Source organism: Saccopteryx bilineata, chromosome 2 (assembly GCF_036850765.1).
Source record: "Saccopteryx bilineata isolate mSacBil1 chromosome 2, mSacBil1_pri_phased_curated, whole genome shotgun sequence".
Taxonomy (NCBI): domain Eukaryota; kingdom Metazoa; phylum Chordata; class Mammalia; order Chiroptera; family Emballonuridae; genus Saccopteryx; species Saccopteryx bilineata.
In genome coordinates this window covers 42,314,006-42,341,321 of record NC_089491.1, presented here as the reverse complement: position 1 = coordinate 42,341,321, position 27,316 = coordinate 42,314,006, and the positions used below count along the sequence as shown (strand labels likewise).

Here is a 27,316-nt window from a genome sequence, read left to right as displayed (position 1 = left end):
AAACAGCCAACAGATTTGTACCAGAAAGTACTTGGGCCCATGGGCAAACCACAGCTGGAAGCGGGGGGAGGTCTGCTACTCACACAGCACATTACCACACAGTGGCCATGGCGAGACCAAGGGGCTGGTAGGAGTGAGCCCCATGGACTCCTGAAACCCAGCTGCCAGCGCTCCTTTATGGAGCTCCTTCCCAGGTGGAGTCCCACAGGCAGGACAAGAGAGAACCTGGAGAGACAGGCGTGGGGTGGAGCAGCACCGGGCAGGGCGGGGCCTGGAGCCAGGCGTGGGGTGGAGCAGCACCGGGCAGGGCGGGGCCTGGAGCCAGGCGTGGGGTGGAGCAGCACCGGGCAGGGCGGGGCCTGGAGCCAGGTGTGGGGTGGAGCAGCACCGGGCAGGGTGGGCCTGGAGCCAGGCGTGGAGTGGAGCAGGGCGGGCCTGGAGAGCCAGGCGTGGGGTGGAGCAGCACCGGGCAGGGCGGGGCCTGGAGCCAGGTGTGGGGTGGAGCAGCACCGGGCAGGGCGGGGCCTGGAGCCAGGCGTGGGGTGGAGCAGCACCGGGCAGGGCGGGGCCTGGAGCCAGGTGTGGGGTGGAGCAGCACCGGGCAGGGTGGGCCTGGAGCCAGGCGTGGAGTGGAGCAGGGCGGGCCTGGAGTGGGGTGGAGCAGCACCGGGCAGGGTGGGCCTGGAGCCAGGTGTGGGGTAGAGCAGCACCAGGCAGGGTGGGCCTGGGGCCAGGCGTGGAGTGGAGCAGGGCGGGCCTGGAGAGCCAGGCGTGGGGTGGAGCAGCACCGGGCAGGGTGGGCCTGGAGCCAGGTGTGGGGTAGAGCAGCACCGGGCAGGGCGGGGACTGGAGCCAGGCGTGGGGTGGGAACAAGATGCAAAGGAACCGAAGGGTCAGACAGAAGTGGGAAAGCTGTACAGCCAAAGATGGGCCAACTTCAAAAAGGGTAATAAATGCAGTTGGGTAAAAACCCATTACATATGTTTAAATGTTTATATTTTTAAAATCATGATCAGATAACAAAAACTGGTAAATAAACAAGCATTTGTGCTGCTCATAGTGAAAAAATCCACTGACTTGTCTGTTTATAGAAATACTCCAATTAACAAATGAAACAGAAAAGGCTGACTCAGAATAACCCCAGTGAATTAATAAAGACATCGAGCATCAGTGCTGCTGACATTACAAAAAGAAAGAAGGCCTCCTGATGAAAGAACACACCACTGTCCACCAGTAAAGGGCACCAGGAATATATAATCAGCACTATCCAGGTTGCGGGAAACTTCAAGTCAACTGGCTTTGGCTCTTTGACTCCAAAGAAAAAAAAAGGGAATGGAGGGGGAATCATCGGTTAAAGGATAAACTGAATTTAGGAAAATAGGCAGGACTAAACTGTGCAGTCCAGGGATGCCTACTGGGGTGGTAACCCCATAAAGAAATGTGAGAAAACGCCTACTAGAATGGTCAGGAGAGGGGTTACTACTGTGGGGAGGCAAGGGACTGGGACAAGGACAGGGACGGGGTCTCTGGAGGGCTGGCCAACTTCTATTTCTTGACTGGGTGTGGGGCGAGTTGACAAGGTGTTCACCTTCTAATAATGTTTTGTGTGTTTTTTCTGAATCTGTGTTTTATTTCATAACAAGAAAATTTTCTAAGTATACTGAATGAAAACATGGCTGAATTCCAACTCTAGATGGGACACCTTTCTAATGGACTCACTATTCAGATGCAATAAAAGATATAAAAATGTGTAAAACTTCTGCATGGCAACATTGCCATTGGCAAAATCAAGACGCACTGGGAGAAAGTATTTGCAACTTAACATCAAAGTTAAGGAGCAATCTCTCTAGCACATCAATAGCTCTTAAAAACTGAGGATTAAAACACCAAGAATCTGATAGAAAAAATAAAATTTGAAAGGAAAACCACAGTGATACTAAAACCAACCAGTATGTGTCTGAGTGTGTGAGTGTACACACGTGAAGGGTGACCCGATCAGAAAAGTCACCATTAGACAAGGGTTTACAATGGATGGTAAAAAGCCACACCATTTCAAAGCACCTCACTACAGGGACGAGATGAGGACTGATGGCGTGGTTAACAGTGCCTTATGACATATATGAAAGTTATTAAGAGGGTGGGTCCTAAGCATTCTCATCACAAGGAAAAATAATCTACTTTTGTGTGCCTAATATGATAAATGTTAACTTACTGTGTTAATCATTTTATGAGATACATAAGTCAAACCATTATGCTATACAACCGCAATGTATACAGTGGTGTATGTCAATTATATCTTAATAAAAATGGAAAAAATGCATCCCATTCAAGATGAGATATTAATTATATGGGAAAATGGATTTCTGCAAGGGAGAGACCTGGTAGGCACGGCCTTACCCGAGCCATCTACCTGCCCTTACATGCCTCCTGGTGTGAAGAAAGGGGAATGCACTGGAGCTACCAGATGTCCACCCTGAATCCAGTTGCAACGAAACAGACAAATCCAGAATCTAATACAAAATTCAAAATCATAAACAGTACAAAGTGCTATTATAAAAAGCTGCCTGCAAGCTCTGTGTATATATTAGGGCTTTTTTATTGGTGTGGTAGAGTGATCACATGGTGACCTGGCCATTCTGTTGGGAAATCCCTAAAGATCACTGAAGACAAATCCTCCAGCTGACTCCTGAGGGCTTGAGCCCCACGCACATGCAGACTAATTTACCTGGGCTCCTTAACCCTGCACCTCCCACCACTGTCCCTACATGCAAATGCTTCTGAAGAAAAGAAAGTCTTCAAAATGATGGACCACTCACAAAACTACTCTCAGGATCATTGTACAGTCACTCCAAAAGCGAAGGACCGCAGAGCAGACCCTCACGACCACACCTGGATGAGGCGAGCCCACCACCCACCACTGCTTACCATTCACGTCTTTGTCGTTGCCTGCAAGGGCTGCCTGCTTGTCTGTTTCAGACTCGGCCTCATTTTCATCCACGTTGTAGTCATCATCTCCTCCCATTTTTTGCTGGTTTCTCCCTGTAAAATTAGCACATAAACTACATCATTTCTCACTTGATGCCCTAGAAACACCAGAGCCCCGATACTGGGGTAGTTATCCCAGTCAGATCTTCTTGCTGCATCTCAGGAAGTGACAGGGACCCGTGCTGCTGCCAGCACAGGTCTGTGGCGGGTTCTCTATTGCATTATGTCCACTTTGATTCTGAGTCTACATCAAATGGGGTGACTGCCTAGCTAGCTGAACCCAAATCCCAGTTTCTTAAAGAGAAAACCAACTTGAGGTTACAGGAAGGATACCACTGTTTTCAGAAACAACAGGTGTCTAGTTAATGACAGCATCGCCTTAGAAAAGATTCATTGTTCCAAAAAAAGTGTCTGTTGTGAGCCAAACGATGAAATTCTCCATCATACTCCCAGAACCAGATCATTCAGCCTGGGAGAGAACAGCAACCAGAGGAGAGCAGGACAAAATGCATCCGATCGATACAGCCATAGGGCTGAAGTAAAGGCTATATACGTACCTAGGTATGGAGACAAAGGCGTTTTTTTAAACTTGCCTGGAAAAGTCAGCTCTGGTTCTGTTTCTCTGCCCTCACTGCCTGAAGTGGAAACACGCACAGGCCTGAGTGCCTCATGGCCTTATTCTGCCCAGTGAATCACGGCAACTGCGCCCGGAGCAAGGTGCGTTCCCACACCCAGCAGCGCTGTGGGCCCCCTAGTGGTGGCTCTGACACTTGGGGACCAGCTGCTGGGTGGTCTGAAAGCTCAATGCCACATCAGCTACCTGAGTTTCTTTTCTTTTTTTCCAATTCCTGAACTGAGAACTTGTGAAAACATGTTCTTCAGAAAGAGACACTTGAGTGAAAACGATTTAAATGGAGTCAGGATAACTTCTGCAAATACACGCACTCCCCAACTCCTGTTACTGGGTCGTTGAGGAGCACAGGTGTCTTCTAGTACGTGCTCCTGGCTCAGATGGGATTGGAATTTCTCACATCTTTAAAAAGAAAAATACATCCCAGAATATCCTGATGATCTTAGTTTCCCACACTTCGAGAGAAAAGTCAACCAAACCAGAAAGGTGGGATTCACACTCCCTTTTCCACAAATTAACCCTCCCTTCCTGCCTCACCAGGTGCTGACCGGTGATTGCATGCGGGAGCGGAGCCCAGAGACAAAATAGGGCCTGCGGCCGGCTTGCCAGGGGCCTGCTTCCACCCACGCTCGGCCCCCACCAACTCTTCCACTTGAAAAGCCCCCTTGTTCCCTGGGAATGTTATTTCTGAAAACTGCAGTGCCAGGAAGTACACCGCTCTTCCCTCCTGCCTCCTACTTGATATCAGATACTGAATACACAAAAGGAACCACCAGACGGTGAACTGCTACTTAGCAAACTGCGTGGGGACCCTCCCAGTGTCAGCAAGGAGGCTGGAAACGCAGGGAGCACCGAGCACAGAGCCCGCCCACCTTCCTCGCTGGCACCCTGCTCCTCCTCCTGCCCGTCCCGGACCACCAGCTGGTCCCGCTCAGGCTCCTCCGCCTCCTCCGCGTTCTCCTGGCTCAGCAGCAGCGCCGTGGGCGCCCGGGGGGTCGGGCCGGCGTCTCCAGTGTCCCTCGCTCCTCCTTCGCCCGCACGGACGTCTTCCTCCATGGCCCGCTCTGGCTCTGGCCGCGGCGGCAGCTTCGGACTGTCCCTCCGAAGCTCCTCCTCGCTGACGACCCGAATGTCATTGGTTTCCTCTGTTCATAGAACATTGTTAGCTGTAACCTCACGGGTACTTAATTTCACTCAAACTGAAACCGTCAGACCACTCAGCCCCAGAGCACCCCGGGCCTGTGGACGGGCGGGGCAGCCGGCAGTCCCTCCAGTGGCCTCGGCAGAAGACCCCCATACGCCCTATGCCTGGGGCTCATCTTCAGAACCATGAGGAACAGAAAAGTGGTTTCGAAAAAAACTTTCTGGAGTAAATCATCTTGATGACAGCGATCACCTACAGTGGAGGAAGGTGTACTGCTGAGGGGGCCTGAACGTCGCATGTCCGAGGCCAGTAGGTGGGAGCCACTGCCGGTGCCGAGCACTCAGCTCCCGTCCTTGGCCCCGCGGCCCCACAACCCCCGAGGAGAAGCGCAGCCTGGGCCTTTCTTTTCACAGCTGCCCCAGAGCAAGGCACTCTGCACAGGAGGAGACAGCGGGACAGAGAAGCCTGCAGCCCCCCACGTGCCCAGAGACACCTGCACCTTCGCAGCCCCACCACTGAGCTCGTTGGCACACTCCGCTCTCAGAGTATTTGCTCAGAGTGGATGGAGGGCTTAAACCTCCACTACGTTTTTCATTTGAAGGGGGCTCTGAAGAGCGTTTAAACACGTCATCACCAAGCTTCACTTACCTTTCTCACCCTCTCTCCTCAAATCCGAGGCCACCTCAGAACTGGGGGCTGGCGTCTGGGGCTCGCGGCGGCTGGGCATATTTCCTTTGGCTTGGGGCCCCTCTGCCTGGGACAGAACTGCCTCCTGCAACCTTGGCTGAGGTTCACTGGGAGCCTGGAGCTGAAAAAGGAGCACAGGACAGCCAGGGCAGGGCCCCCATGACTAGAAACCTTGTAACAACCTGAGCTACGCAACAGACCCGCCATGTTCTTCTGACAAATGAAAACACTGGGACCCTGAGACGGCCCCAACTGTGCCCTATCACCTGTCATAAATCAGAAGATCTGAGGTGGAGTCAAGAGCTCTCAGGAAGCACCTTCAATAATAGATTAACAAGTAGGCAGAAAATCAACAAGGAAAAAGAAGATTTGGGCAACATTAGAAACAGGACAGGACAGACATCGATAAAACCCTCAACCCAATAGCAAAATACACATCTTCTCAAGTGTGCTCTGAATATTATCCAGAATAGACAGATGTCAGGCCACAGAACAAAAGCTCAACAAATTTAAAGTGACTAAAATCATACAAAATGTGTTTTCAAATTACAGTGGAATTAAATATGAATCACAGCAGAATGAAATTTGAGAATTTCACAAATACGTGGAACTTGGGTAACACATATTCCTAAATAACATAGCAGCATTGTTCATAACAGCCCAAAACTGGGAATAACCCGAATAACTATCAACTGACAAGTGAATAAAGAAAAGTGGTACAGTCATACAACGGGATATTATTCAGCCACAAATAGATAAGTAAAGCTACAACATGGATGAGCCTTGAATGCATTATGCTAAGTGAAAGAAGCCAGACACAAACGGTCACACAGTGTTTGATCTCACTGACATGAAACACCTAGATCAGGCAACTCGAGAGAGAGAAAATGAACTGGTGGCTGTCTGGGAATCGGGTGTGGGGTAGATGGGGGATTTCTTTGGGGATCATGAAAATGTTCTAAAATTGACTGTGATTGATTGTTCCACAACTTTGTGAACATACTAAAAACAATAAAATGCAAAATACTACATGGGTATATAAATTGTATCTCAATAAAGGGGCTATATTTAAAAACAAAAATGAAGATGTCCCCAAAAACAGTTTCACGGGCTGTGCTTTAGCCAGGAGGTGGCCTGACTGGGCCTGGGCCCTGACCAGCTCCACCACCAGCCAGGCACTGTGACTGTGGCCACAGGATTCAACCATCCTCACAGGCCCCCGTAACCTCAAAACAGGAAAACAAGAGCACCTCTCCCCAAGGTGGCTGTGAGCTTTAAAAAAGTCGTCCTGGCAAAGCCTGGGGCGTGGGGACTGGGCCTGGACCTGGCAAACCCAGTCAGGGTCCCAGCATCCCAGGACCAGCCTGCTGTGTCTCAGGAAAGCAAACCGGCCAGGGAGAGCAGAAAACAGGGCAAGCCAGGCAGCAAAGACGGGAACACGACGCCTGAAGAGGGGGTGCGAGCAGCTTCGGGGACTCCTCGGCAGAGAAACCCAGCGTTACCTGCTGGCCGCGTTCCTTTTTCTCACTCGGGTCTCTGGGAGCCGCAGCCTCGCTCCCCCTCCGGGTCACCTCTTCTATCCGCTCCTCGCACTGCTCCTTCACCTCTCTCATCTGGCTGATGCACTGGCTCCTGGGGCGACAGGGGAAGGACAGTTCCACAGGAGTGCCTAGGCACCAGTGTGTCCCTGCTGGGACTGTGAAACCCACCCCAGGAGAGAAACGGCGAGTCCTTTTCCTGTTCCGGGCACTTTATCTAAAGACGACACGTAAGGCAGGGCGAGTGCTTTCGACTATTACAAGACAAGAAAAGTATAGTTGATTGAAACTTACTAAGAATATGTCACCTTGTTCTAAACCAGGTAAACTTTATTGGCTAGAAAAAAGTAACTTTAAAAAAAAAATTTTATTTATTGATTTTAGGGGGGGGGGGGAGCAAGAGTACATGACAAGAACATCCATCTGTTCCTGTATGTGCCCTGACGGGACTGAACTGGCAACCTCTGTACTTCCAGATGATACTCTAACCAACTAGCTATTCAGCCAGGGAAAAAAAATAACTTTAAAAAATGTACTTTGTGGCCCTGACTGGTGGCTCAGTGGATAGAACATCGGCTCAGCAAATGGACATCCCGGGTTCAACTCCCAGTCAAGGCACATAGGAAAAGTGACAATCTGCTTCTCTCCCCTCCCTCTCCCCCTTCTCTCCATCTTCTCCTCCCGCAGCCACTAGCTCAATTGGTTCAAGCTAGCCTCCGACACTGTGGATGGCTCTGTTAGAGCACATCGGCCTCAGGCACTAAAAACAGCTCAGTATTTGAGTACTGGCTTTATATGGGGTTGCTGGGTGGATCCATTATCGGGACAGACACAGGAGTCTGCCTTACTATCTCCCCTACTCTCACCTAAAAACAAAAAAGTGTAATCTGTGATATAATGAAAAAAATTTTTTTTAGTCTTTGTCCGCAGCTACTGGCACAGAGCTCCTAACATCCTTGGAATTTCCTGAGTAACAGGAGTGATGTCTGGTTTTCATACTGAAGCCCTATGGACCATACCTGAATTTATGCTAATACGCTGACTCGCTGAGAGGAGCCTACAAAGCTCTAGGATGGCCCTGGCCGGGTGGCTCAGCAGTGGAGCGTCGGCCTGGCGTGCAGAGGACCCGGGTTCGATTCCCGGCCAGGGCACACAGGAGAGGCACCCATTTGCTTCTCCACCCCTCCGCCGTGCTTTCCTCTCTGTCTCTCTCTTCCCCTCCCGCAGCCAGGGCTCCATTGGAGCGGGGATGGCCCGGGCGCTGGGGATGGCTCTGTGGCCTCTGCCTCAGGCGCTAGAGTGGCTCTGGTCGCAACATGGCGACGCCCAGGATGGGCAGAGCATCGCCCCCTGGTGGGCAGAGCTTTGCCCCTGGTGGGCGTGCCGGGTGGATCCCGGTCGGGCGAGTGCGGGAGTCTGTCTGACTGTCTCTCCCTGTTTCCAGCTTCAGAAAAATGAAATAATAATAATAATAATAATAATAAATAAAAATAAAAAAAAAAGCTCTAGGATGGGGGTGGGGGCCAAGGGAACCAATCCTGGATTAGAGAGCTAGACCTTTCAGCCCCACCCCCATTCTCCAGGGAGAGGGGAGGGACTAGAGATTAAGTTCAATCATGTGACTCATGACTTAATCAATCAATCATATCTATGTAATGAAACTTAAGAGGAAAAGTCTGAAACATGCCACTCGGCAATCTTCCCAGTGAGTGAGTGTACGTTTGTATCAGAAAGTTGGCACCCCAGCCCCAACAGAAGCTCCGACCAGCTCCTGCACCGACTGGCCTTCAACACAGAACATTACCTTTAGCTGTTCCTGGGTACATCTTTTATAATAAAACTGTAATTGTAAGTCTAGAACGAACCTGAGGGGGTTGTGGGAAGCCCTGAATTTGTAGGCAGCCAGGCAGAAGTACAGGTGGCTTGGAGACCCCCGGAACTTGTGGCTGGCATCTGTAATAGCGGAAAACTTACGGGACTAAGTCCCTTAATCCATGGGGTTTGTGCTAACTCTGAGCAGTGTGAAAACTGAATTGAATTTCTGCTTCCAGGAAGATGGACCAGAGGGATTTTTCTCTAATCCTCCACTAAGCACAACTAGAAACTCTGGACATTATATTTTAAACAAAGATAAAAGGACTCTGAAAGAGGGAGAGGAGAAGGCAAACCAGCTAGGGACCTGGACCTAAAGAACAGCACAGTGCTGTCACGAGAGAGTGTATGGGAAGCCACCATTCCTCCTTCCACTGGCAGTGATGAGGTCCCCTCCCTCTCCAACGGGAGAGGAGAGGCCACAGAGCCATCCCCAGCGCCCGGGCCATCCCCGCTCCAATGGAGCCCTGGCTGCGGGAGGGGAAGAGAGAGACAGAGAAGAGTCAGGACTTTCACCATTGCCCAGAGGCTCCAACCAAAGAACCAGGAAGATCTCAAATTGACTGAAAAGAGACAATCCACAGATACCTACACTGTCTACGGCCACACCACCCTGAACGCGCCCGATCTCGTCTGATCTCGGAAGCTAAGCAGGGTCGGACCTGGTTAGTACTTGGATGGGAGATACCAACACTGACATGAGAGAAAAGTTAAAATAATCTGACAAAGGTTTTAAGGCAAGTACAAAAAACTATTTCAAGGAGTGTTTAAAACATGCTTGAAGCAAATGAAAAAATAAATAGCCTCAGCAAAGAAACAGAAAATCTTAGGAAAAGAAATAGAAGATTTAAAGAGGAATTTAATGGAAATATAAGAATTTGAAAATGCAATAACGAAAATCTAAAAACTCTGTGGAGAAAAAAATCTGTGAACTAGAAGATAGAACAGTAGATACTACATAATCTGAACAGAGATAAAAACTAATGGTGGGAATTAAATAACAAAGCACAACAAGAAGAAAACACAGCTTCAACCTGTGTGACTCTAAAGATCTAAGATTCATGTCATCAGACTCTGGGGGGGAGATTTCCCAGCTAGGCTCATACAACTAATCATTGTTATGCCCACCCCCAATAGATTACTGTTCTTCACTTACCCCCTGACAACATGATACTGTCCATCTTGCCCAGACAGATCACCCCGAGCGCCCCCGGTTCTCTCTCTCTTCTAGAAAAAGTCCCAATCTCCTTCTCTACTTCCCATTCTTTAAGACTCAATTCTACATCTCCTTTGCTAAGAAGTAATTTTAGGGCTTTAGACAAACATTTCATGAAAATGATGTAGTGTGATTAAGAAACAATATCTTAAAAAAAAAAAAAAAAGGAAAGAAAGGCAGTATCTAAAGGCACTTACAAAAAGTGGCTAAGTTAGCATCAGGTTTGGCTGAGTAAAACAGAAAGGCCAAAAGATAGTAGCTTATTTTTTTCCTCCTATAAAAGAAGTCTGGACACATGAAGTTCAGGGCCATTATGAGAGCTCTGGGTTGTTAAAATCCAGGCTTCTCTTTCCATCTCAATGTGCTAGCACTGGTTTCTGTCCACATGAACACTCATGGGCCAGGATGGCTGACAGTGGCTGGCCACTGGGGAGGCCCCGGCAGCAGGAAGGAAGGAAGAGAAAAGGTCAAGGGCAGGGATGTGCCCGTGGACTGTCCTCAAAGCTTTCCTGGAAGTCCCACCCCATAATTTCCTTTTTCCACCAGCAAGAACTTAGTCGCTTGACCATATCTAACTTCAAAGAAAGATTAGAAATGTTTTATTTTTATTGGGGGGAAAATGAATGGATTTGGATAAGCACTGAATAGTCTTTGCTGTACACAATTTCAAAAGTGTTTGAGCCACCAGGGAACAAAAAGAGAGACATCTGTGTTCTGAAAGAACCAGACAGGTCTGATGTACTTATCCAGCAATTTCACAGAAGCTGAGGATTAGCAAAGGAGCAGGTGCAGGGCTGTGCCTGGACCTTGAAACCTACAAAAGGGAAAAGGTACTGTTTCCGCCTGCTCTCAGCCTTGCCAAAAACAAGTACAAAGAGACTCCATCTCTCAGCCTTGCAGAGTAAGGGCGGCTCTCCACACTCCAGCTCAACAGCAAGAAGTGGAACCACCTCAGAAAGAGGCTCAAATTCTGAGACACAGGTCAGACAGACCATGGCAGCGTTACCTCTCGGAGCCTCCAGCTGGCTTTTTCTTACACATATGCAGTGAATATCCAGGCATTAGCTGCAGCTCAAATACAGAGACATACAAGACTTGGCCACTGGAGATCATCCTAACTGGTGCAACTGACAGTCGAAGACTATGAACGGAATGTGCTCAGTATAGGAACCTACCCAGGCAGACAACCTGATTATCCAGGATGCTGATGTCAGAGTATTACTAAGGACATTCCACCAACTCCACTTTCTCACAACACGGAGATGAGATGGCAGGCACTTCCTCTCACGCACCAACGCTAGGTGCTCTGGGGAGAGAATGCAAGGCTGTCTGGGTCAACAACAGTGACCTCTGACGGATGTCTACCACAGGGTAGTGGGAAGAAGTGGGGACATGTGCTGACTCTGATAGTTGACAAAAGAACACTAACTTGCTCGTCAGGACACCTGGCCTTTCTGCCAGCTTCTTCACCCTCAACATTACCTTTTATAAAATGTTTAGACCAGAGAGGGTGTTTTAATGGAAGATAGGCAAATTTATAAATGGACATACACACCAAGTTGTGCATTCAATTTGTGGGACCCTGACGCACAACTTTGTGTGTATGTCCATCTATATACATTTGCTAACAAGGTGTTCAAACCTTTTATTAGATCCCTACAAAGGGTCTATAATCCAAAGGATATTACAAACAACTTTTTCAGGCTTTGAACATTCTATGAACGCCAATGATCCCTGGGAAACATCTTGTATCTGGTTCAGGGCTTTGGACACAACTAATGAAACAGACGTGCACAGCCAGAGTGCTCAATCTATCAGCCTCTGAGAGAAACAGTGGATCCCGCACACGCAGTCAACGCAGATCATCCTGCTCACTGCTCGTCTGAATGCTCCTATCCGGGAACAGAGCTGCCCTGTCACTGCACCCTGGCTGACTTACAGCCAAAATCTTCTGGGTCACACACATCAAGTGAAGCTATTCATGGCTTACTGCATTTCAGTCAATAGAAGGGAAATACATGGCTGGAGGTGTTTTTTAAGGAAGGTTAATAAGACTAGGGCACCTCATTTTTATCTGAAAGTTTTCATTGATTACCAGCCTAGTTCAGGGCTTCTCAGTTCAGCACTTTGTATTTGGGGGCAGATAAAGCCTTGTGGGAGGAGCCCTGTGCTTCTCTACCCCCTCGATGCTATGGCACCCTCTTCCAAGTTGTGACAACCGAAAAAATGTCTGCCAAAGTCTCTTTGGGGCAAAATGCCATCCATTGAGTGCACTGGCCTAGCTGAATAAGGCTTTGTAGGCATATTTTCCTTACTGTTTCCTTTGCATTGACTGCGCATGTCCTTTCCATATTCATGTACTTGGGGGTTCCTGGTATGAGTTGTATTTAGTTTCACAGAGATCAGGAAGATATTACGATGAGTGGACAATATTTTGGAAGGCATCAGAACGCCTGCAAGGGCAACAGGAGTGAGGACACTTACTCTCAACACTGCTGGTAGCCGTGCAGATGGCCAAAACCTCAGAGAAGGCAACTGGGCAATTCATACTAAATGACACACTAAACCTTGAGCTAAGTCTTTTTCAGAAGAAAATAATCTAAAATAATAATTTATAAAAGGTATAGGCATTGATATTAAGCCAGTTATAATAACCAAAACTTAGAAGTTACCTCAATATCCATCAAACAGGGACGTGGTGAATTAAATTTGATGCCTCCATAGTATGGAATATTCCAGCCATTTTTAACGACGAAACACTTTGGAACAATATGCAATTCTAGATATACATAATGCAAGTAAAAAATGATTTTAAATTTTAATGATGACTATAAGTATGCAAAAAAAGCTGTGTGAACTTGGGCACAAACTAAAGTCAATGAGAAGAGGGTTGGGGTCGCAGGTGGCTGGAGAGCTCTGCTTGTGCCTGAGTTATATTGTTTTCGTGAGGGAAAAAAGGAAAAAAAATTCACCCATTACAACTTCCTTCTCTACCCTCTAAATTGTCTTTTTACTATCTTACTGAATGGGTGTAGCTAACTTTTAAAAAGTTTATTGCTTTGTTTTGATCATAAAAGTCCTCCAATAAATAAAACTGTAGTTTTTGTATATAACTGCAGTTACCAACTTAAAACAGATGTCATAGCTATAAGCCAGAGGTCTAATGTACAGCATGCTGACTACAGTTAATAATGTCATGTATACCTGGAATTCACTAGGAGAGTAGCTTAAGTGTTCTCACTATACACACACACAAAACGGTAAATATGTGTCGTGAGAGTACGGCTGATTAGTTAGCTTAACAGGGGCAGTGTTTTACAATGTATATCAAAACGGTACATTTTACACTTTCAATATACACATCTGTCAATCACGCCTCAATAAAGCTGGAAAAATAAAAGTACTCCATTCTCATTGCAGAAATTTGGAAAGACACTTAAAAAAAAATCTCAAGAACACAAAAGCAATATATCATATTGACACTATGCCAACAGGCCTCTCAGTCTAGGAGTTGGACTTACGTTGCATGGGAACACTTCCGGGACCCATTTTTAAAGACTTTAGATGTACTGACTTAACCAGTTCACCTGTGTTTTATAGAGTTTGAAGTTATATTAGGTTTTAAAGTAGACATAGTAAGTCATTTCCTGCTAAAGAGAACTGTCCTCTTATTTATCTTGTATTATGAGCCCACTGTCTAACACTTCCCCACGACTTTCTGAAGCACTAACACTTAAAATATAAAATGCATGACTTCTGAAGGGCCTGGCTCCTGGAAGGGACTGGACCGTTCCCACCGAGCCCTGTATGCTCTCTGACAGGGAGGCCGAGTGGGTATGAGGCTGCACGCGGCCTGCTGCCCTGGGCCTGAACCTCAGCAGCACCCGAGGGCCTGCACGCGCTGCAGTCACACTTACAGGTCGTAGGAGAACTTCCTCTCCAGGTGGGTCTGGTTCTTCTGAAACTGGAGGACATCCTGCTGCAGCTTGCTGTAGCTCTTCTGCAGGGCCTTCAGCTGGTCTAGCCAAGAGGGGGGCAGGAGGTCACACAGGGCACCAGGGTGGCCACCAGGCAGCAGCAGACGCACCCCAAACCACACCCAGAACACAATGGGCAGGGGCACACAGAGAACCAGGAGGGAAGGAGGAAAGGAAGGGGAAGGCAGGAGGACACAGTCCCCTCCCAGCACTCAGGACACCCAGCCACCAAAGCAGCCCTGCACAATCTACGGTCCCACAGGAACCTGGACCTTGCTTCTTTCCCAAACCTCTCTTCTCTCTCCAATCTCCTTTTGACCTCCAACCCTTAAAACGCTTGTTTCTATTTTAGACATCATAAACCGAGCTGTCCCACAAGGTTGCACATGCTACCACATGCCGCACTGGTTTTGACACCTGTTCGGAGAAGCAGCCTCTCCTGCCGAGCACCCCCCCCCCCGCGCCCCATCCCCATCCTTGGCTGCCAGCCCACCTGCCAGGATCCTCCCCCTGCCATATATGGACAGCCAAGCTGCTCTCTGAGGCCCCAAGTTCATGTAAGCACCTGACCCTCTTATCTGGGCAACTGTAGATTTCTTTGATAAAATTCATTAGCTCCATCCCTGCTGCCTGGACGACTTGGCTCATAAAAGCAGCATAGTAGGAAAAATAGAAATTAAGTAGGTATTTAGAAATCTGGCAAGAACTGCAAAAGCAAAAGGATGGGGTGCTTCAGAAACATTGAAAACAAATCTTGTAGCCTGACCAGGCAGTGGCGCAGTGGATAGAACGTTGGACTGGGATGCGGAGGACCCAGGTTCGAGACCCCAAGGTCGCCAGCTTGAGCGCGGGCTCATCTGGTTTGAGCAAAAGCCCACCAGCTTGGACCCAAGGTCACTGGCTCGAGCAAGGGGTTACTCAGTCTGCTGAAGGCCCGCGGTCAAGGCACATATGAGAAAGCAATCAATGAACAATAAGGTGTTGCAAGGAAAAACTGATGATTAATGCTTCTCATCTCTCTCCGTTCCTGTCTGTCTGTCCCTATCTATCCCTCTCTCTGTCTCTGTAAAAAAACAAAAAACAAAAACACCTTTTAAAAAAAAAAGAAATCTTGCAAAAAACTCTGTAGGAAAAAGCAGCAGCTGACAAAGGGCCAAGCTGGGGGTGGAAGGACAAGCTGGTGACACCAGGCTGGGCAGATGGCAGCAAGCAGGGCCCGGAACGGAGCCCTGTACAGACCTGAGCTCCCAAGGCTGTCCTACAACTCTAAACCTCAAGGCTCTCCAGGGGAAGTAAATGGGAGTGAAGGGTCCATGAACTGCTGCTGCACACAGCAACATGCCTCCACGTCAGCAACCTTTGTGTAATGTCCTCGGAAACTCAAACCAGGGCGGCATGGGGAGGAAACTGATCAGTGGGGGCCTGAGTTTGAGGCAGAGCCAGGGCATTGACCATAAAAGGCTGGGGGAACTTCCTGCAGTGACAGGCATGAGCTGTGTCGTGACTATGACTGGTGGCCTAGGGCAGTGGTCCCCAAACTTTTTTGGGCTACGGACTGATTTAATGTCAGAAAATATTTTCACGGACTGGCCTTTAGGGTGGGACAGCAGAGAAAAGCGTCAGGAGTGAGTCTTAGACGGATGTAACAGAGGGAATCTGGTCATTTAAAAAAAATAAAACATCGTTCAGACTTAAATATACATAAAACGGAAATAATGTAAGTTATTTATTCTTTCTCTGCGGACCGGTACCAAATGGCCCGCGGACCGGTACCAAATGGCCCACGGACCAGTACTGGTCCGCGGCCCGGGGGTTGGGGACCACTGGCCTAGGGGACTCTGCATTGGTCTAAATGTATAGAAAGGCACATACAAAGGGTAAACTTTATTGTGTGTAAATTACTGTTCAATTTACAGTGCAGTGGATAGAGCATCGATCTGGGATGCTGAGGACCCAGGTTTGAGATCCCAAGGTCCTCAGCTTGAACACTGGCTCATCTAGCTTGAGCGCAGGGTCACTGGCTTGAGTGCAGGGTAGGTGGCTTGAGCGCAGGATCACAGACAGGACCCCATGGTCACTGGCTTGAGTTGAAAGGTCGCTGGCTTGAAGCTCAAGGTCACCAGCTTGAGCCCAAGGTTGCTAGCTTGAGCAAGGGGTCACTCTCTCTGCTGTAGCCTCCCTGGGTCAAGGCGCATATGAGAAGCAATCAATGAACAACTAAGGTGATACGAGTTAATGCTTCTCGTTCTCCCTTCCTGTCTGTCTTTCTCTCAACTAAATAAAAAATAAACCTAATCTTAAAAAAAAAAAGGATTCAAAATCAAACCAAGCATGGGGCAATGGAATACTATTCTGCAATAAAAAGGCATGAACTACTGTCATCTAAACTGTGTGGATGAGTTTTAAAGTATGCTCAGTGAAAGAAGCCAGAGAATAAAGGATATGTATGTCTGAGTCCACGTATATACAACTGTAATAAATGCAAACTAGTTTAGAGACAGAAAGCAGGTAAGATGCTAACTGGGAGGCCCTGGCTGGTTGGTTCAGTGGTAGAGCATCGGCCTGGCGTGCAGGAGTCCCAGGTTTGATTCCTGGCCAGGGCACACAGGAGAAGCGCCCATCTGTTTCTCCACCCCACCCCTCCACCCTTCCCCCTCTCCTTGGCCCGGGCGCTGAGGATGGCTCCATTGCCTCTGCCTCAGGCACTAGAATGGCCCTGGTTGCACAGAGCAACGCCCCAGATGGGCAGAGCATCGCCCCCTGGTGGGCGTGCTGGGTGGATCCCGGTCGGGTGCATGCAGGAGTCTGTCTGACTACCTCCCCGTTTCCAACTTCAGAAAAATACAAAAAAAAAAAAAGATGCTAACTGGGGAGAAATATCAAGGGGCACAGAGAAACTTCTGGGAGTGATGGATACGTTCACTGTACTGATTTTGGTGGTAGTCTCTTGACATGTACACTAAGTCAAAACTTGTCAAACTGTGCACTTTAAATATGTGTAGTTCACTGTACGCCAATTATACCTAATTAAAGCTGTTTAAATATACTAAGTACAGTCATGCTGTGCATAATGTTTTGGTCAGTGACGGACCCCATACATGACAGTGATATATACCATTTGTGTAATGTATAGCCTAGGTGTACAGTAGGCTATGCCATCTAGGTTTAGGTGAGTACACTCTATGCTGTTTGCACAATGACAGAATCACCTAATGACACATTTCTCAAAACCTATTCGTAGTTAAGCAGCACCTGACTGTACAGGAAATGTTGCAGACTATATTCTCTTCTTGAGGTTTAATCACAAACATCAGCAGATCTCAGGCTCTTAGAAGACTCCGGCAACCAAGTAACCCATTTACCTTTGTGTAACCCTGCATCTCCCCTATTACTATCTTTAGACTTCTAGACCAGCCCTATCCAATTGAACTATACATATATATCTTCTACACAATGCAGACCACATACATATCATAGATACGTGTGTGGGTATATAATTTTTTCAATGTATCAAAAATAAAGAGTGTGAATTCTGCACAGAACAGCTTGCAACATATTCAATAACATTTTTAAAGGAAAACCTCTTTAAGGAAATATAGTTAGGCAAAAAGACTACTCAATCACTCATAACTACACCCATCATTAGATAAGAAAACCTAGAGCTGGACAAAAGAAAGGAGCCCCCTCCCCAGCAAAAGACCTGCTGTCTAGTGTAAAAGAGGGGAGGGGGAGGGGAGAGAAGGGGAGGGGAAGAAGGGAGGAGAGGTGGAGGAGAGGGGAGGAGAGGGGAGGGGAAGGAAGGGGCAGCTCACCTTGCAGGGTTCTGATGAGCCTCTCGCCTGTGGTGATATTATTCACTAAAACCGCCTGCAAGGAAGATAAACACAGAATGAAACACCCAGAAGCTAATGACTAAGAGGTCCACATGGGAAAAGAGGAAGGAGCAGCCCCTCCTCCACCCAAAGCAGGTGCCAGGAGGGAGGGCCCCTATGCAAGCAGCTGTCCCCTGGACTACGGGAGGGAGGGACGTTCAGAGCCTGAAAAAGAAGGTGTGTGTTGCTTTCCAAACACCAGCCTGTCACAGAGAAAGGGGGAGCCAGGCCCCCAGCTCTACTTGAGCTCCAGCACAGGCTCCCACTACATGCAAGGGCCCAGCCCTGCCTGGCAGAATCGGCAACTCGGGCCCTTGTCTGGGGGAGCCTGGGTACAGTCGCACCCTCCATCAGAAGTCACACTCTGAGTCCCAGGCTGGCTGACAGAGCACAGAGAAGGGCACTCGGTGACCACTCCACCAGCACAACCTTCTGAGCCATTCTGACCTCTGGCCTCTCCCTTCTGTCCACAGAGTCCACAAGAGTGAGGAGTGGAGGGTTCACACCCCATTAGTTACACAAAGTTGGGAATGTTGACAACACAGGGGAAAAAAAGCAACAAGGAACTCAGGATAACAATGGAAAAAGGTAAAATGCAAGAAAAGTGAGTGTGCAAGTAAGCACAGCGGCAGCCTGCGTGCGCTGGGGAGCCAGTTTACACGGGTGCCCGCTGAGCACTCCACATCCACCTGCTCACTCACTCTTCAAACCAGCTGATGAGGTGGGCAGAGTATTATTCATCTTAGGGGGTAGGAAACTGAGGCACAGACTGCTCAGGAGGCTCAAGGCCACGCGGCTCTCTCAACAGCAAACAGGCAAAGCCAAACCTGAGCTCCGGCAGGCCAGCTCCAGGAAGCAACTTTTCATCACTACTTGCCACACTGAACCTAAACCCCGCGTGGGACACCAATCCAGCGGACTGTACCTAGCGGCAAGAGCAAACAAAGCCCGAAGAAGACGGAACAAGGATATGAAGTATCAGAGCACATCACACTGGCAAGTGTTTTGTGAACACATGCACTGTGTCCTGGGCCACGATGGGAAAACTCCTCCCTGTGTGGTAGTCAACAAAATCTATAAAATGCTGCACGCTGGACAGCCGCCCATGACTCGGAGACACATTCCTGTCCTGTTCCTTGTTAATGGTGACAATGACAACCACACTGCCTCCCCCTCTGTGCCTCTGGTTCCTCCTGGACCTCTCTGCCCAGTCATCACTCTTTCTTTGGCCTGGACAGTTTTCTGGGGTGTTTATGAATACAGGGGTGTGCTCCCAGAAATCAAATCTGGCCAAACAAATCTGTGTTGATTTTGGGAGAGCTGAGCACAGGAACATTTCCTGGAACAAGAGGAAAGAAGTCACAGTGCTAATACCTGTATAATTTAGCCCTCAGGGAGAGCTTACCAAGAGGGGTGTTTATAGATATTCTAAGCCAACAAAAAAGAAAAAAATATATATATAAGTATATATATATAAGTGTATATATATATGTATGTATGTATGTATATTTCCCCTCTACACCACGGCAGAGAGAAGAGACCCTGCAGAGACAGGAGGTCTGCACAGCAGGGAATCAGACGGACACAGCTTGCGGAGGAATCAGGCGGACGCAGCTTGCAGAACCTGCTACTCTTGGGAAAGGCTTGCACACATTCAATTAAAAAAGACAAAAGATGACCATATAATCCAGCGTTCTCACTTCTGGGTATATATCTGAAAGAACTCAAAGCAAGATCTTGAAGGAATATCTGCATCCCCATGTTTTTTGTTTGTTTGTTTTTTAAATTTTTTTTTAAGTGATTGGAGAGGAGATAGACAAACTCTCTCTTCTCTTTTTTTTTTTTCTGTATTTTTCTGAAGCCGGAAACAGGGAGAGACAGTCAGACAGACTCCCGCATGTGCCCGACTGGGATCCACCTGGCACACCCACAAGGGGGCGACGCTCTGCCCACCAGGGGGCGATGCTCTGCCCCTCCGGGGCGTCGCTCTGTTGCGACCAGAGCCACTCTAGCGCCTGGGGCAGGGGCCGAGGAGCCATCCCCAGTGCCGGGGCCATCTTTGCTCCAATGAAACCTCGGCTGCAGGAGGGGAAGAGAGAGACAGAGAGGAAGGAGAGGGGGAAGGGGAGAGAAGCAGATGGGCGCTTCTCCTGTGTGCCCTGGCTGGGAATCGAACCCAGGACTTCTACATGCCAGGCTGACGCTCTACCACTGAGCCAACTGGCCAGGGCTTTTTTTAAATTATTTAATTTTTTTTTATTTTTTTTATTTTTACAGAGACAGAGAGTCAGAGAGAGGGATAGACAGGGACAGACAGACAGGAACGGAGAGAGACGAGAAGCATCAATCATTAGTTTTTCATTGTGCATTGCAACACCTTACTTGTTCATTGATTGCCCTCCCATATGTGCCTTGACTGCGGGCCTTCAGCAGACTAAGCAATCCCCTGCTGGAGCCAGCGACCTTAGGTTCAAGCTGGTGAGCTTTTGCTCAAACCAGATGAGCCCGTGCTCAATGGCGACCTTGGGGTCTCAAACCTGGGTCCTCCACATCCCAGTCCGACGCTCTATTCACTGCGCCACCGCCTGGTCAGGCTGCATCCCCATGTTTTATAGCAGCACTATTCACAAGAGCCAAAGGCTGGAAGCAACCCAGCACCCCTCAATAATAAAACATACACGCATAGACAATTATGCAGCCTTTTAAAAAGAGTGGCATGTGCTACAACGTGGGTGAACCCTGCGGACATAATGCTAAGCAAAACAATCCAGTCACAAAAGGGCAAATACTGGAGGGTTCCGCTTATATGAAGTATGTATTTAAAGCAGTCACAATCACAGTAACAGAAAGTAGGAAGGTGGCTTGTTCCCAAGGGTTGGGGAAGGGAGGAAGGCATTAGGGTGAACAGGCACAGAGTCTCAGTGTTGCAAGATAAAAAACTTCTAGAGATCTTTTGCATGAAAGCATGAACACTACTGAACTGTACACTTCAACTTCCACCTCACCTAGGGATCAAAGCTCCCTTCCCCCGAACATCAGAGCTGAAACAAACAGGAAAAGAAAAGGAACACTTAAACGATTATACACTGATTACATCTCAGAAAGTGTTGTTATCTCTTGGGTAAATCAATTCTAAATGATGGCAATATAAAAATTATGGCAATTTGACTTGTCCCTTCTCCACTCATCCCCCTTATCCCACTCCCAAAGCATTGATATTGGAGTTTGCAACTATATGGGGTTTAGGAAGGTTCAGAAATGGGGGCTTTCTGAGACATCAGTCTCCCGTGTGACTTTATTCTTCCCAAGAAAATACATTTTAGTTATCTTCCTCTACCTACATACTTATGCATGGAAAAATACAGTCTCCACTTAGTAAACAAGAAAAGGTTCATAAAATGCCATCAAGCTTTTATATACAGTTTTATTATTTATTGTAAATCTTGTTGAGTCATTTTCAGAACAATAATGGAAATGCTTAATAGTTTTTGGAGAGTTCAACAAAAAGAAATATCTGCATTAAACAAAATTATTTTTGGGCCCTGGCCGGTTGGCTCAGCGGTAGAGCGTCGGCCTGGTGTGCGGGAGTCCCGGGTTCGATTCCCGGCCAGGGCACACAGGAGAAGCACCCATCTGCTTCTCCACCCCTCCCCCTCTCCTTCCTCTCTGTCTCTCTCTTCCCCTCCCATAGCCGAGGCTCCATTGGAGCAAAGATGGCTCGGGCGCTGAGGATGGCTATGTGGCCTCTGCCTCAGGCACTAGAATGGCCCTGGTTGCAATAGAGCGACGCCCCAGATGGGCAGAGCATTGCCCCCTGGTGGGCGTGCCGGGTGGATCCCAGTCAGGCGCATGCTGGAGTCTATCTGACTGCTTCCCCATTTCCAACTTAAGCAAAATACAAAAATTTTTTTTTTAATTATTTTTAAATGAATGCTATAGTCTACTTTAAACAACCCGTTGTTCTTCCCGTGTTGGTGCAGAGTGACTGGGGATGGGGGGGGGGGCATGCTGCACTTCCTGGTGCATGTGGACTGTCCCCGGGGACCGCTGAGCAGGAGACAGGAGGCAGAGCAAGTGCCACCATAATGTAACTGGACACTAAACTCAGAAGAACTCAAGATGAATCTTCCACATACAAATTCATTACAACTATTATATTGGGGGGAAAAGTATATTGGATCAAACTATTTCTGGATTAGATTCCTAGAAAAATAAGCTCAACATTTCACAATAAATTTCCAAAGGAATAAATCTACAATAAATTATGTTCTGTAAGCTCAGTAAGGTGTAAATGATTTTCAAAAGTAAATTTCAAAAGTACTAGCTTTTGAGAAGTTCACTGAAGTGTGTCGCTGACCACATGCTCCTGGATTGAAACCACTGGGTTTGATGACCGCAAGCACCCCTTAATCCCCCAAATGCCTGCGACCCTGAGCTCCCAGAAGAAAGCCCAGCAGGGGAAGCTGTGTCCCTGGAGTGGGGCCAGGAGACGCACATTAATCCACAACTCACTTGAGGGGATGGGGGAACCAGGCCCACTGAGGAGCACAGCTGTCCACTCACCAAGGAGCTATTGAAGAGTCCAGAACTCAACAAGACTGCACAGTGTGTGCACCATGTGTCCAATGTGAGCCAGGCATGGCGGCGCTGAGATGAACAGTCTACACCACTCCCCTCGGCCCACTGGTGGGTGGGGAGGTGGCCGGGGAGAATCCTCAACAAAAGGTGACTGGAGTGAGTGGAGAGGTATGCATGGGGCAGGTGACACCCAGAATCTCAGAGCTCTGGTGGCGGTAGAGAGAGACTGAGCCCCAACCCCCAGAGGAGGTGCTCAGAGAGAGAAAGACTGGACCTAAGTGTTACACTGAAGATTTACTCTAGGGGTTAAAGAAACCCAGGATACTAGAAAATGTAAGAACTTGCAATTCGGGTCATTCAAGATCCAGTAAATGGTAGGAGCACAGAAGTGAGTGAGTGTGTGTGTGTGAGTGTATGTGAGAGAGAGAGGAAGAGAGAGAGAGAGAGAGAGAGAGAGAGGGAGAGAGAATGAATCAGTGTAAGGATGTGTGTTAAAGACATTATGCTAAGTGAAATAAGCCATTCACAACAGCACAAATGCTGTATGATTCCATTTATAAGAGGTACTTACAGTCGTCAAACCATAAAGAGAGAAGTAGAATGGTGACTGAGAGGACATGGGGAACAGAGGAATGGAGAACTATTGTTTAAGGGGTTCAGGGTTTCAGATAGAGAAGATAAAGTTCTAGAGACAGATGATGGTGATGGTTGTATAACAATGTGAAAGTACTTAATGCCAATAAACATCACATTTAAAATGGTTAAAATGGTCATTGTTATACTACGTACATTTTACCGCAATAAAATAAATAGCAACCCCCACACACACACACACACAAAGAATGTGTGTAGCGGTTAGTGAATTAATGTGTGAGGGCATGGATGGGGGTGGGCAAGTGTGAATTGGTGTGAGAATGTGAGTGTGACACTGTGATCAGGAGATGAGTGTGTGTGCAAGTGCACAGAGTGAGCAGCAGAATCCCAGTCCGAGGGTTCGAGGTGCCTCTCGGGCAAGCGCTACTGGACAGGCAGGAAGGTCAGCTCGGGCTGTGAGTGCAGAACGGTCATGGAGTCTTGAGTGAAAGGTTGAGGAGGAGATTATGCAGAACCCTATATGGAGCTTTAAAAAAAGAAACACCATCTATCCAGGAAAACGTGCAGGTACAGTTTCTCTACACACACAAAATAGCTCCTGCCAGAAGGTCCTTGTGTTGTCACGCAGTATAGACAGCACCAGCAATCTGGACCATTCCTCGGCTCTTCCTGAACCAGCCAGGAAGCACCACCATGGCAGTGTGCGGACGGAGCTTCAGCTGCAGGCTCCAGCCTCACTCAACCCCGCGAAGAAGACCTGGCTGGGCCCCTCTGCGGCTTCAGTTCCTTCCCCACGAAGAAGACCTGGCTGGGCCCCTCTGCGGCTTCAGTTCCTTCCCCACGAAGAAGACCTGGCTGGGCCCCTCTGCGGCTTCAGTTCCTTCCCCACGAAGAAGACCTGGCTGGGCCCCTCTGCGGCTTCAGTTCCTTCCCCACGAAGAAGACCTGGCTGGGCCCCTCTGTGGCTTCAGTTCCTTCCCTCCCAAAGGGAAACGCTAACAATGCCTCCGCCCTCACTCCTGGGAAGATCAAATCCCGACTTCCTGCAAAGAGGTGTAGAGAGACACAGGGGATTACAGAGAAAATGAGCCCTCAGCTGAGCATCTTCTTGATACGCCAAAGTTGTGGGTTTGATCCCCGGTCAGGGCACATGTAAGAATCGATCAGTAAATGCATAAAAAGTGGGGCAAGAAATATGATGTTTCTCTCTCTCTCTCTCTCTCTCTCTGTCTCTGGCCTTTCCTCTCTAATAAAATTTAAAAATTAAATAAAGAGAAAACAAAAACTGAAGTCAGTGTACAAGTTACAAGGCTGCAGCCAGTGCTCCTAACAGACCCCCCTCCTCCACGGTTCTTTCAGAGGAGAATAACGACCCCCTCACACACTTCTCACAACCCCCACACACACACTTCTCAGCACCCAAGGGAAAAGAAATGAAAAGGTGGCAAGGTCAAACTTCCTCTCTGTATTCCACCTCAAACACTTGTTCTGCGGGGCTGGGTGACGCCCCGGTGACCAGAGGGGTGGGGCATCTGCGTGAGGAGAGCAGAGGGCCAGCACAGGGGCACACCCTAGGTGTCTGTTACACCTTCTACAGCCGCGACACATGGAACGGCTCTCTCCAGTGAGGAGGGTGCCAAGTTCAAGAGCAAGTACCTCAGCAGTGTTTATTCCTGTCTGTAGAACAAGACAGCAGTGCACACAAAGCACAGCCACATCTGCTCAACGGCTATCACCATGGGCAAGTCTTCCTGCAGGTCACACCCTCCACGTGGAGCTAATCCAAGGCGTACCATAAAACCAAATCAGTCTCTAATCCAGTAAGCTTTCCCCAGGTGTCCTCCTGAGATCCAGCGACAGACCCAGGCCCCTTCCCCTGAGCAGGACGCACAGGGTGGGGAGGGATGGAGAACAGCCTGCTGCGCTTTGGGGACAGTTGCAGAATGTGAAATAGTTTGTCGTTTTTTCTTAACGCATTCATTTTTTCAAATGTGGAGTTTAATTACAAAGCTGTCTTTGAAGGCGACATCCAATGGCAAATGAGAGAATTTACAATCTGAAAAGACTGAAAGTCTTCAGAAACCCACTTTTTTTAAAATCAAGAAACAGATTTTTGATGGATTTATTTCACCTGGATTCTACTTTCTGGCCCTACCAGAGCTCTCCCCTCTCCTCTCCTCTTCACGGCACACCTGTCACCAGGCCTGTTGATTCCTCCTGCCGGCTATCTCTCCAATCTGCTCACTTTGCAGAATTTATTCTATTCTTACCTCAATCTGGCATATAATTTTTGCTTCAAATATTTCAAGAGCTGCCTGAGTGATCTGCCTCCTTCCATCCCTGCTCCCGGCCCCAAGGACACTCCCCAGGGGGCAGGGCCTGCCTTTGAAACCTCCAGATCTGACAGACCTTCAACTCAAGCCCAAACTCCCTACGTGGCTTAAAAGGCCCTGTGTGAAAGGGCCCCTGCGTCCCTCTGTCCTCCCTCTCTGCCCACCACCACCCTCACAACCAGCCTGCAGGTGCTGTTCCTGCCCCTGACACTCCAGAGGGTCACATTCGCCTGGTCAGGTGAGACGCCTGTGGACAGCGCTCCTGGGACTCACACGGCACCTGGACACCCCCGCCGGCCGGCCTGCCCGGTGGAGGACGCAGGCCGGCTCCTCTGGGACTGTGGCGCACTTTTACTGTGCCTTCCTGAAGAGGCTTGAGAGTTCACGTGCATTTCCCAGGCTCACTCCCAGTGCGGTTCGATCCGGTCAGATGCATTCACTTGAGATCGGAATGCTAAACAAAGTTAGGGGGTGGGAGGCCTGAATGCAGCAAGGAGTAGGGGGTCCTGTCTCTGACCGAAGGCTGCAGGGGCAGAGTCCCGGTTCAGCCTCTGGGACGGGCCCCAGGGGGGGTCCTGACATGGTGAGCCATCCCAGCGAGACTGCTCCTCCAGGTCCTTCCCATCGTTCCACTGGCACCTACTTCCCTGAACCAAATCTTCTCTGCTTCAAACAGCTAGAGTGATTCCTCTGTCTATGACTGACCCCAACAGACTCATTTACTTATCGCTCTCCAGGCCCTGTGGGAAATGCACAGGCAAGAGACACAGCCTGGCCCACCACGGGGCACTGGCCCAGCGCTGCGCAGGACACTGAAGAACCACTGAACTGAACACAGAACATAATGGGAATAAAGACAGAAAAGCTTTTCTAGATCCCTTGATTCTTCATCAATCACAGGGGAAAAAAAGGTGGTCAAAAAATCAAACTGCCTTTATCTGCACAAGTCCAAGTCCACTCTGGTCGGTCCTTCAAAAAACAAAGCACCTCTCAGAAGAAAAGCCTCACACTCTCAGGTGCACAAGAACAGCTGCCCAGAGAGGAGAAACCAGAGCACGGAGAGCTGTGTCCTGCCATGTGGGAGCACAGTGCTGGAGCCAGCAACCCGGGCCCGGCCCCCTGGCCCCTCTGCAGGTCCCTGACATCAGCAAGTGACCTCTCAGGATGCAGTTTCCACCTCCACCCCAGAGGTGCCACCTGTCTCCCAGTCAGGCACTTTGAGAAAGTAAATGTTCTTAACCAGGGAATCCCCAAACTTTTTACACAGGGGGCCAGTTCACTGTCCCTCAGACCGTTGGACGGCCAGACTATAAAAAAACTATGAACAAATCCCTATGCACACTGCATAGGGATTTTTAAAGTAAAAAAACAAAACGGGCCCTGGCTGGTTGGCTCAGTGGTAGAGCGTCGGCCTGGCGTGCAGAAGTCCCGGGTTCGATTTCCGGCCAGGGCACACAGGAGAAGCGCCCATCTGCTTCCCCACCCCTCCCCCTCTCCTTCCTCTCTGTCTCTCTCTTCCCCTCCCGCAGCCAAGGCTCCATTAGAGCAAAGATGGCCCAGGCGCTGAGGATGGCTTCATGGCCTCTGCCTCAGGCGCTAGAGTGGCTCTGGTTGCAACAGAGCGACGCCCCAGATGGGCAGAGCATCGCCCCCTGGTGGGCGTGCCGGGTGGATCCCAGTCGGGCGCATGCGGGAGTCTGTCTGACTGCCTCCCCGTTTCCAGCTTCAGAAAAATATCAAAAAAAAAAAAAAAAAAAAAACGAGAACAAATACAATATTTAAAATAAAGAACAAGTAAATTTAAATCAACAAACTGACCCATATTTCAATGGGAACTATGGGCCTGCTTTTGGCTAATGAGATGGTCAATGTCTGGTTCCATATTTGTC

General features: G+C 48.8%; 1 protein-coding gene across 1 annotated transcript in view; it reads right to left on the bottom strand.

The window, feature by feature from the left end:
* The window catches only part of GOLM1 (golgi membrane protein 1), a 51,553-nt gene that overhangs the window by 4,673 nt on the left and 19,564 nt on the right, over window positions 1-27,316 (bottom strand). The window contains exons 4-9 of the mRNA XM_066256966.1: window positions 17,863-17,917; window positions 13,991-14,093; window positions 6,950-7,079; window positions 5,409-5,568; window positions 4,489-4,761; window positions 2,926-3,039 (exon numbers count right to left, since the gene is read on the bottom strand). Of these exons, the coding sequence (XP_066113063.1) occupies window positions 2,926-3,039; window positions 4,489-4,761; window positions 5,409-5,568; window positions 6,950-7,079; window positions 13,991-14,093; window positions 17,863-17,917 (835 nt within the window). The remainder of the gene's footprint in view (window positions 1-2,925; window positions 3,040-4,488; window positions 4,762-5,408; window positions 5,569-6,949; window positions 7,080-13,990; window positions 14,094-17,862; window positions 17,918-27,316) is intronic.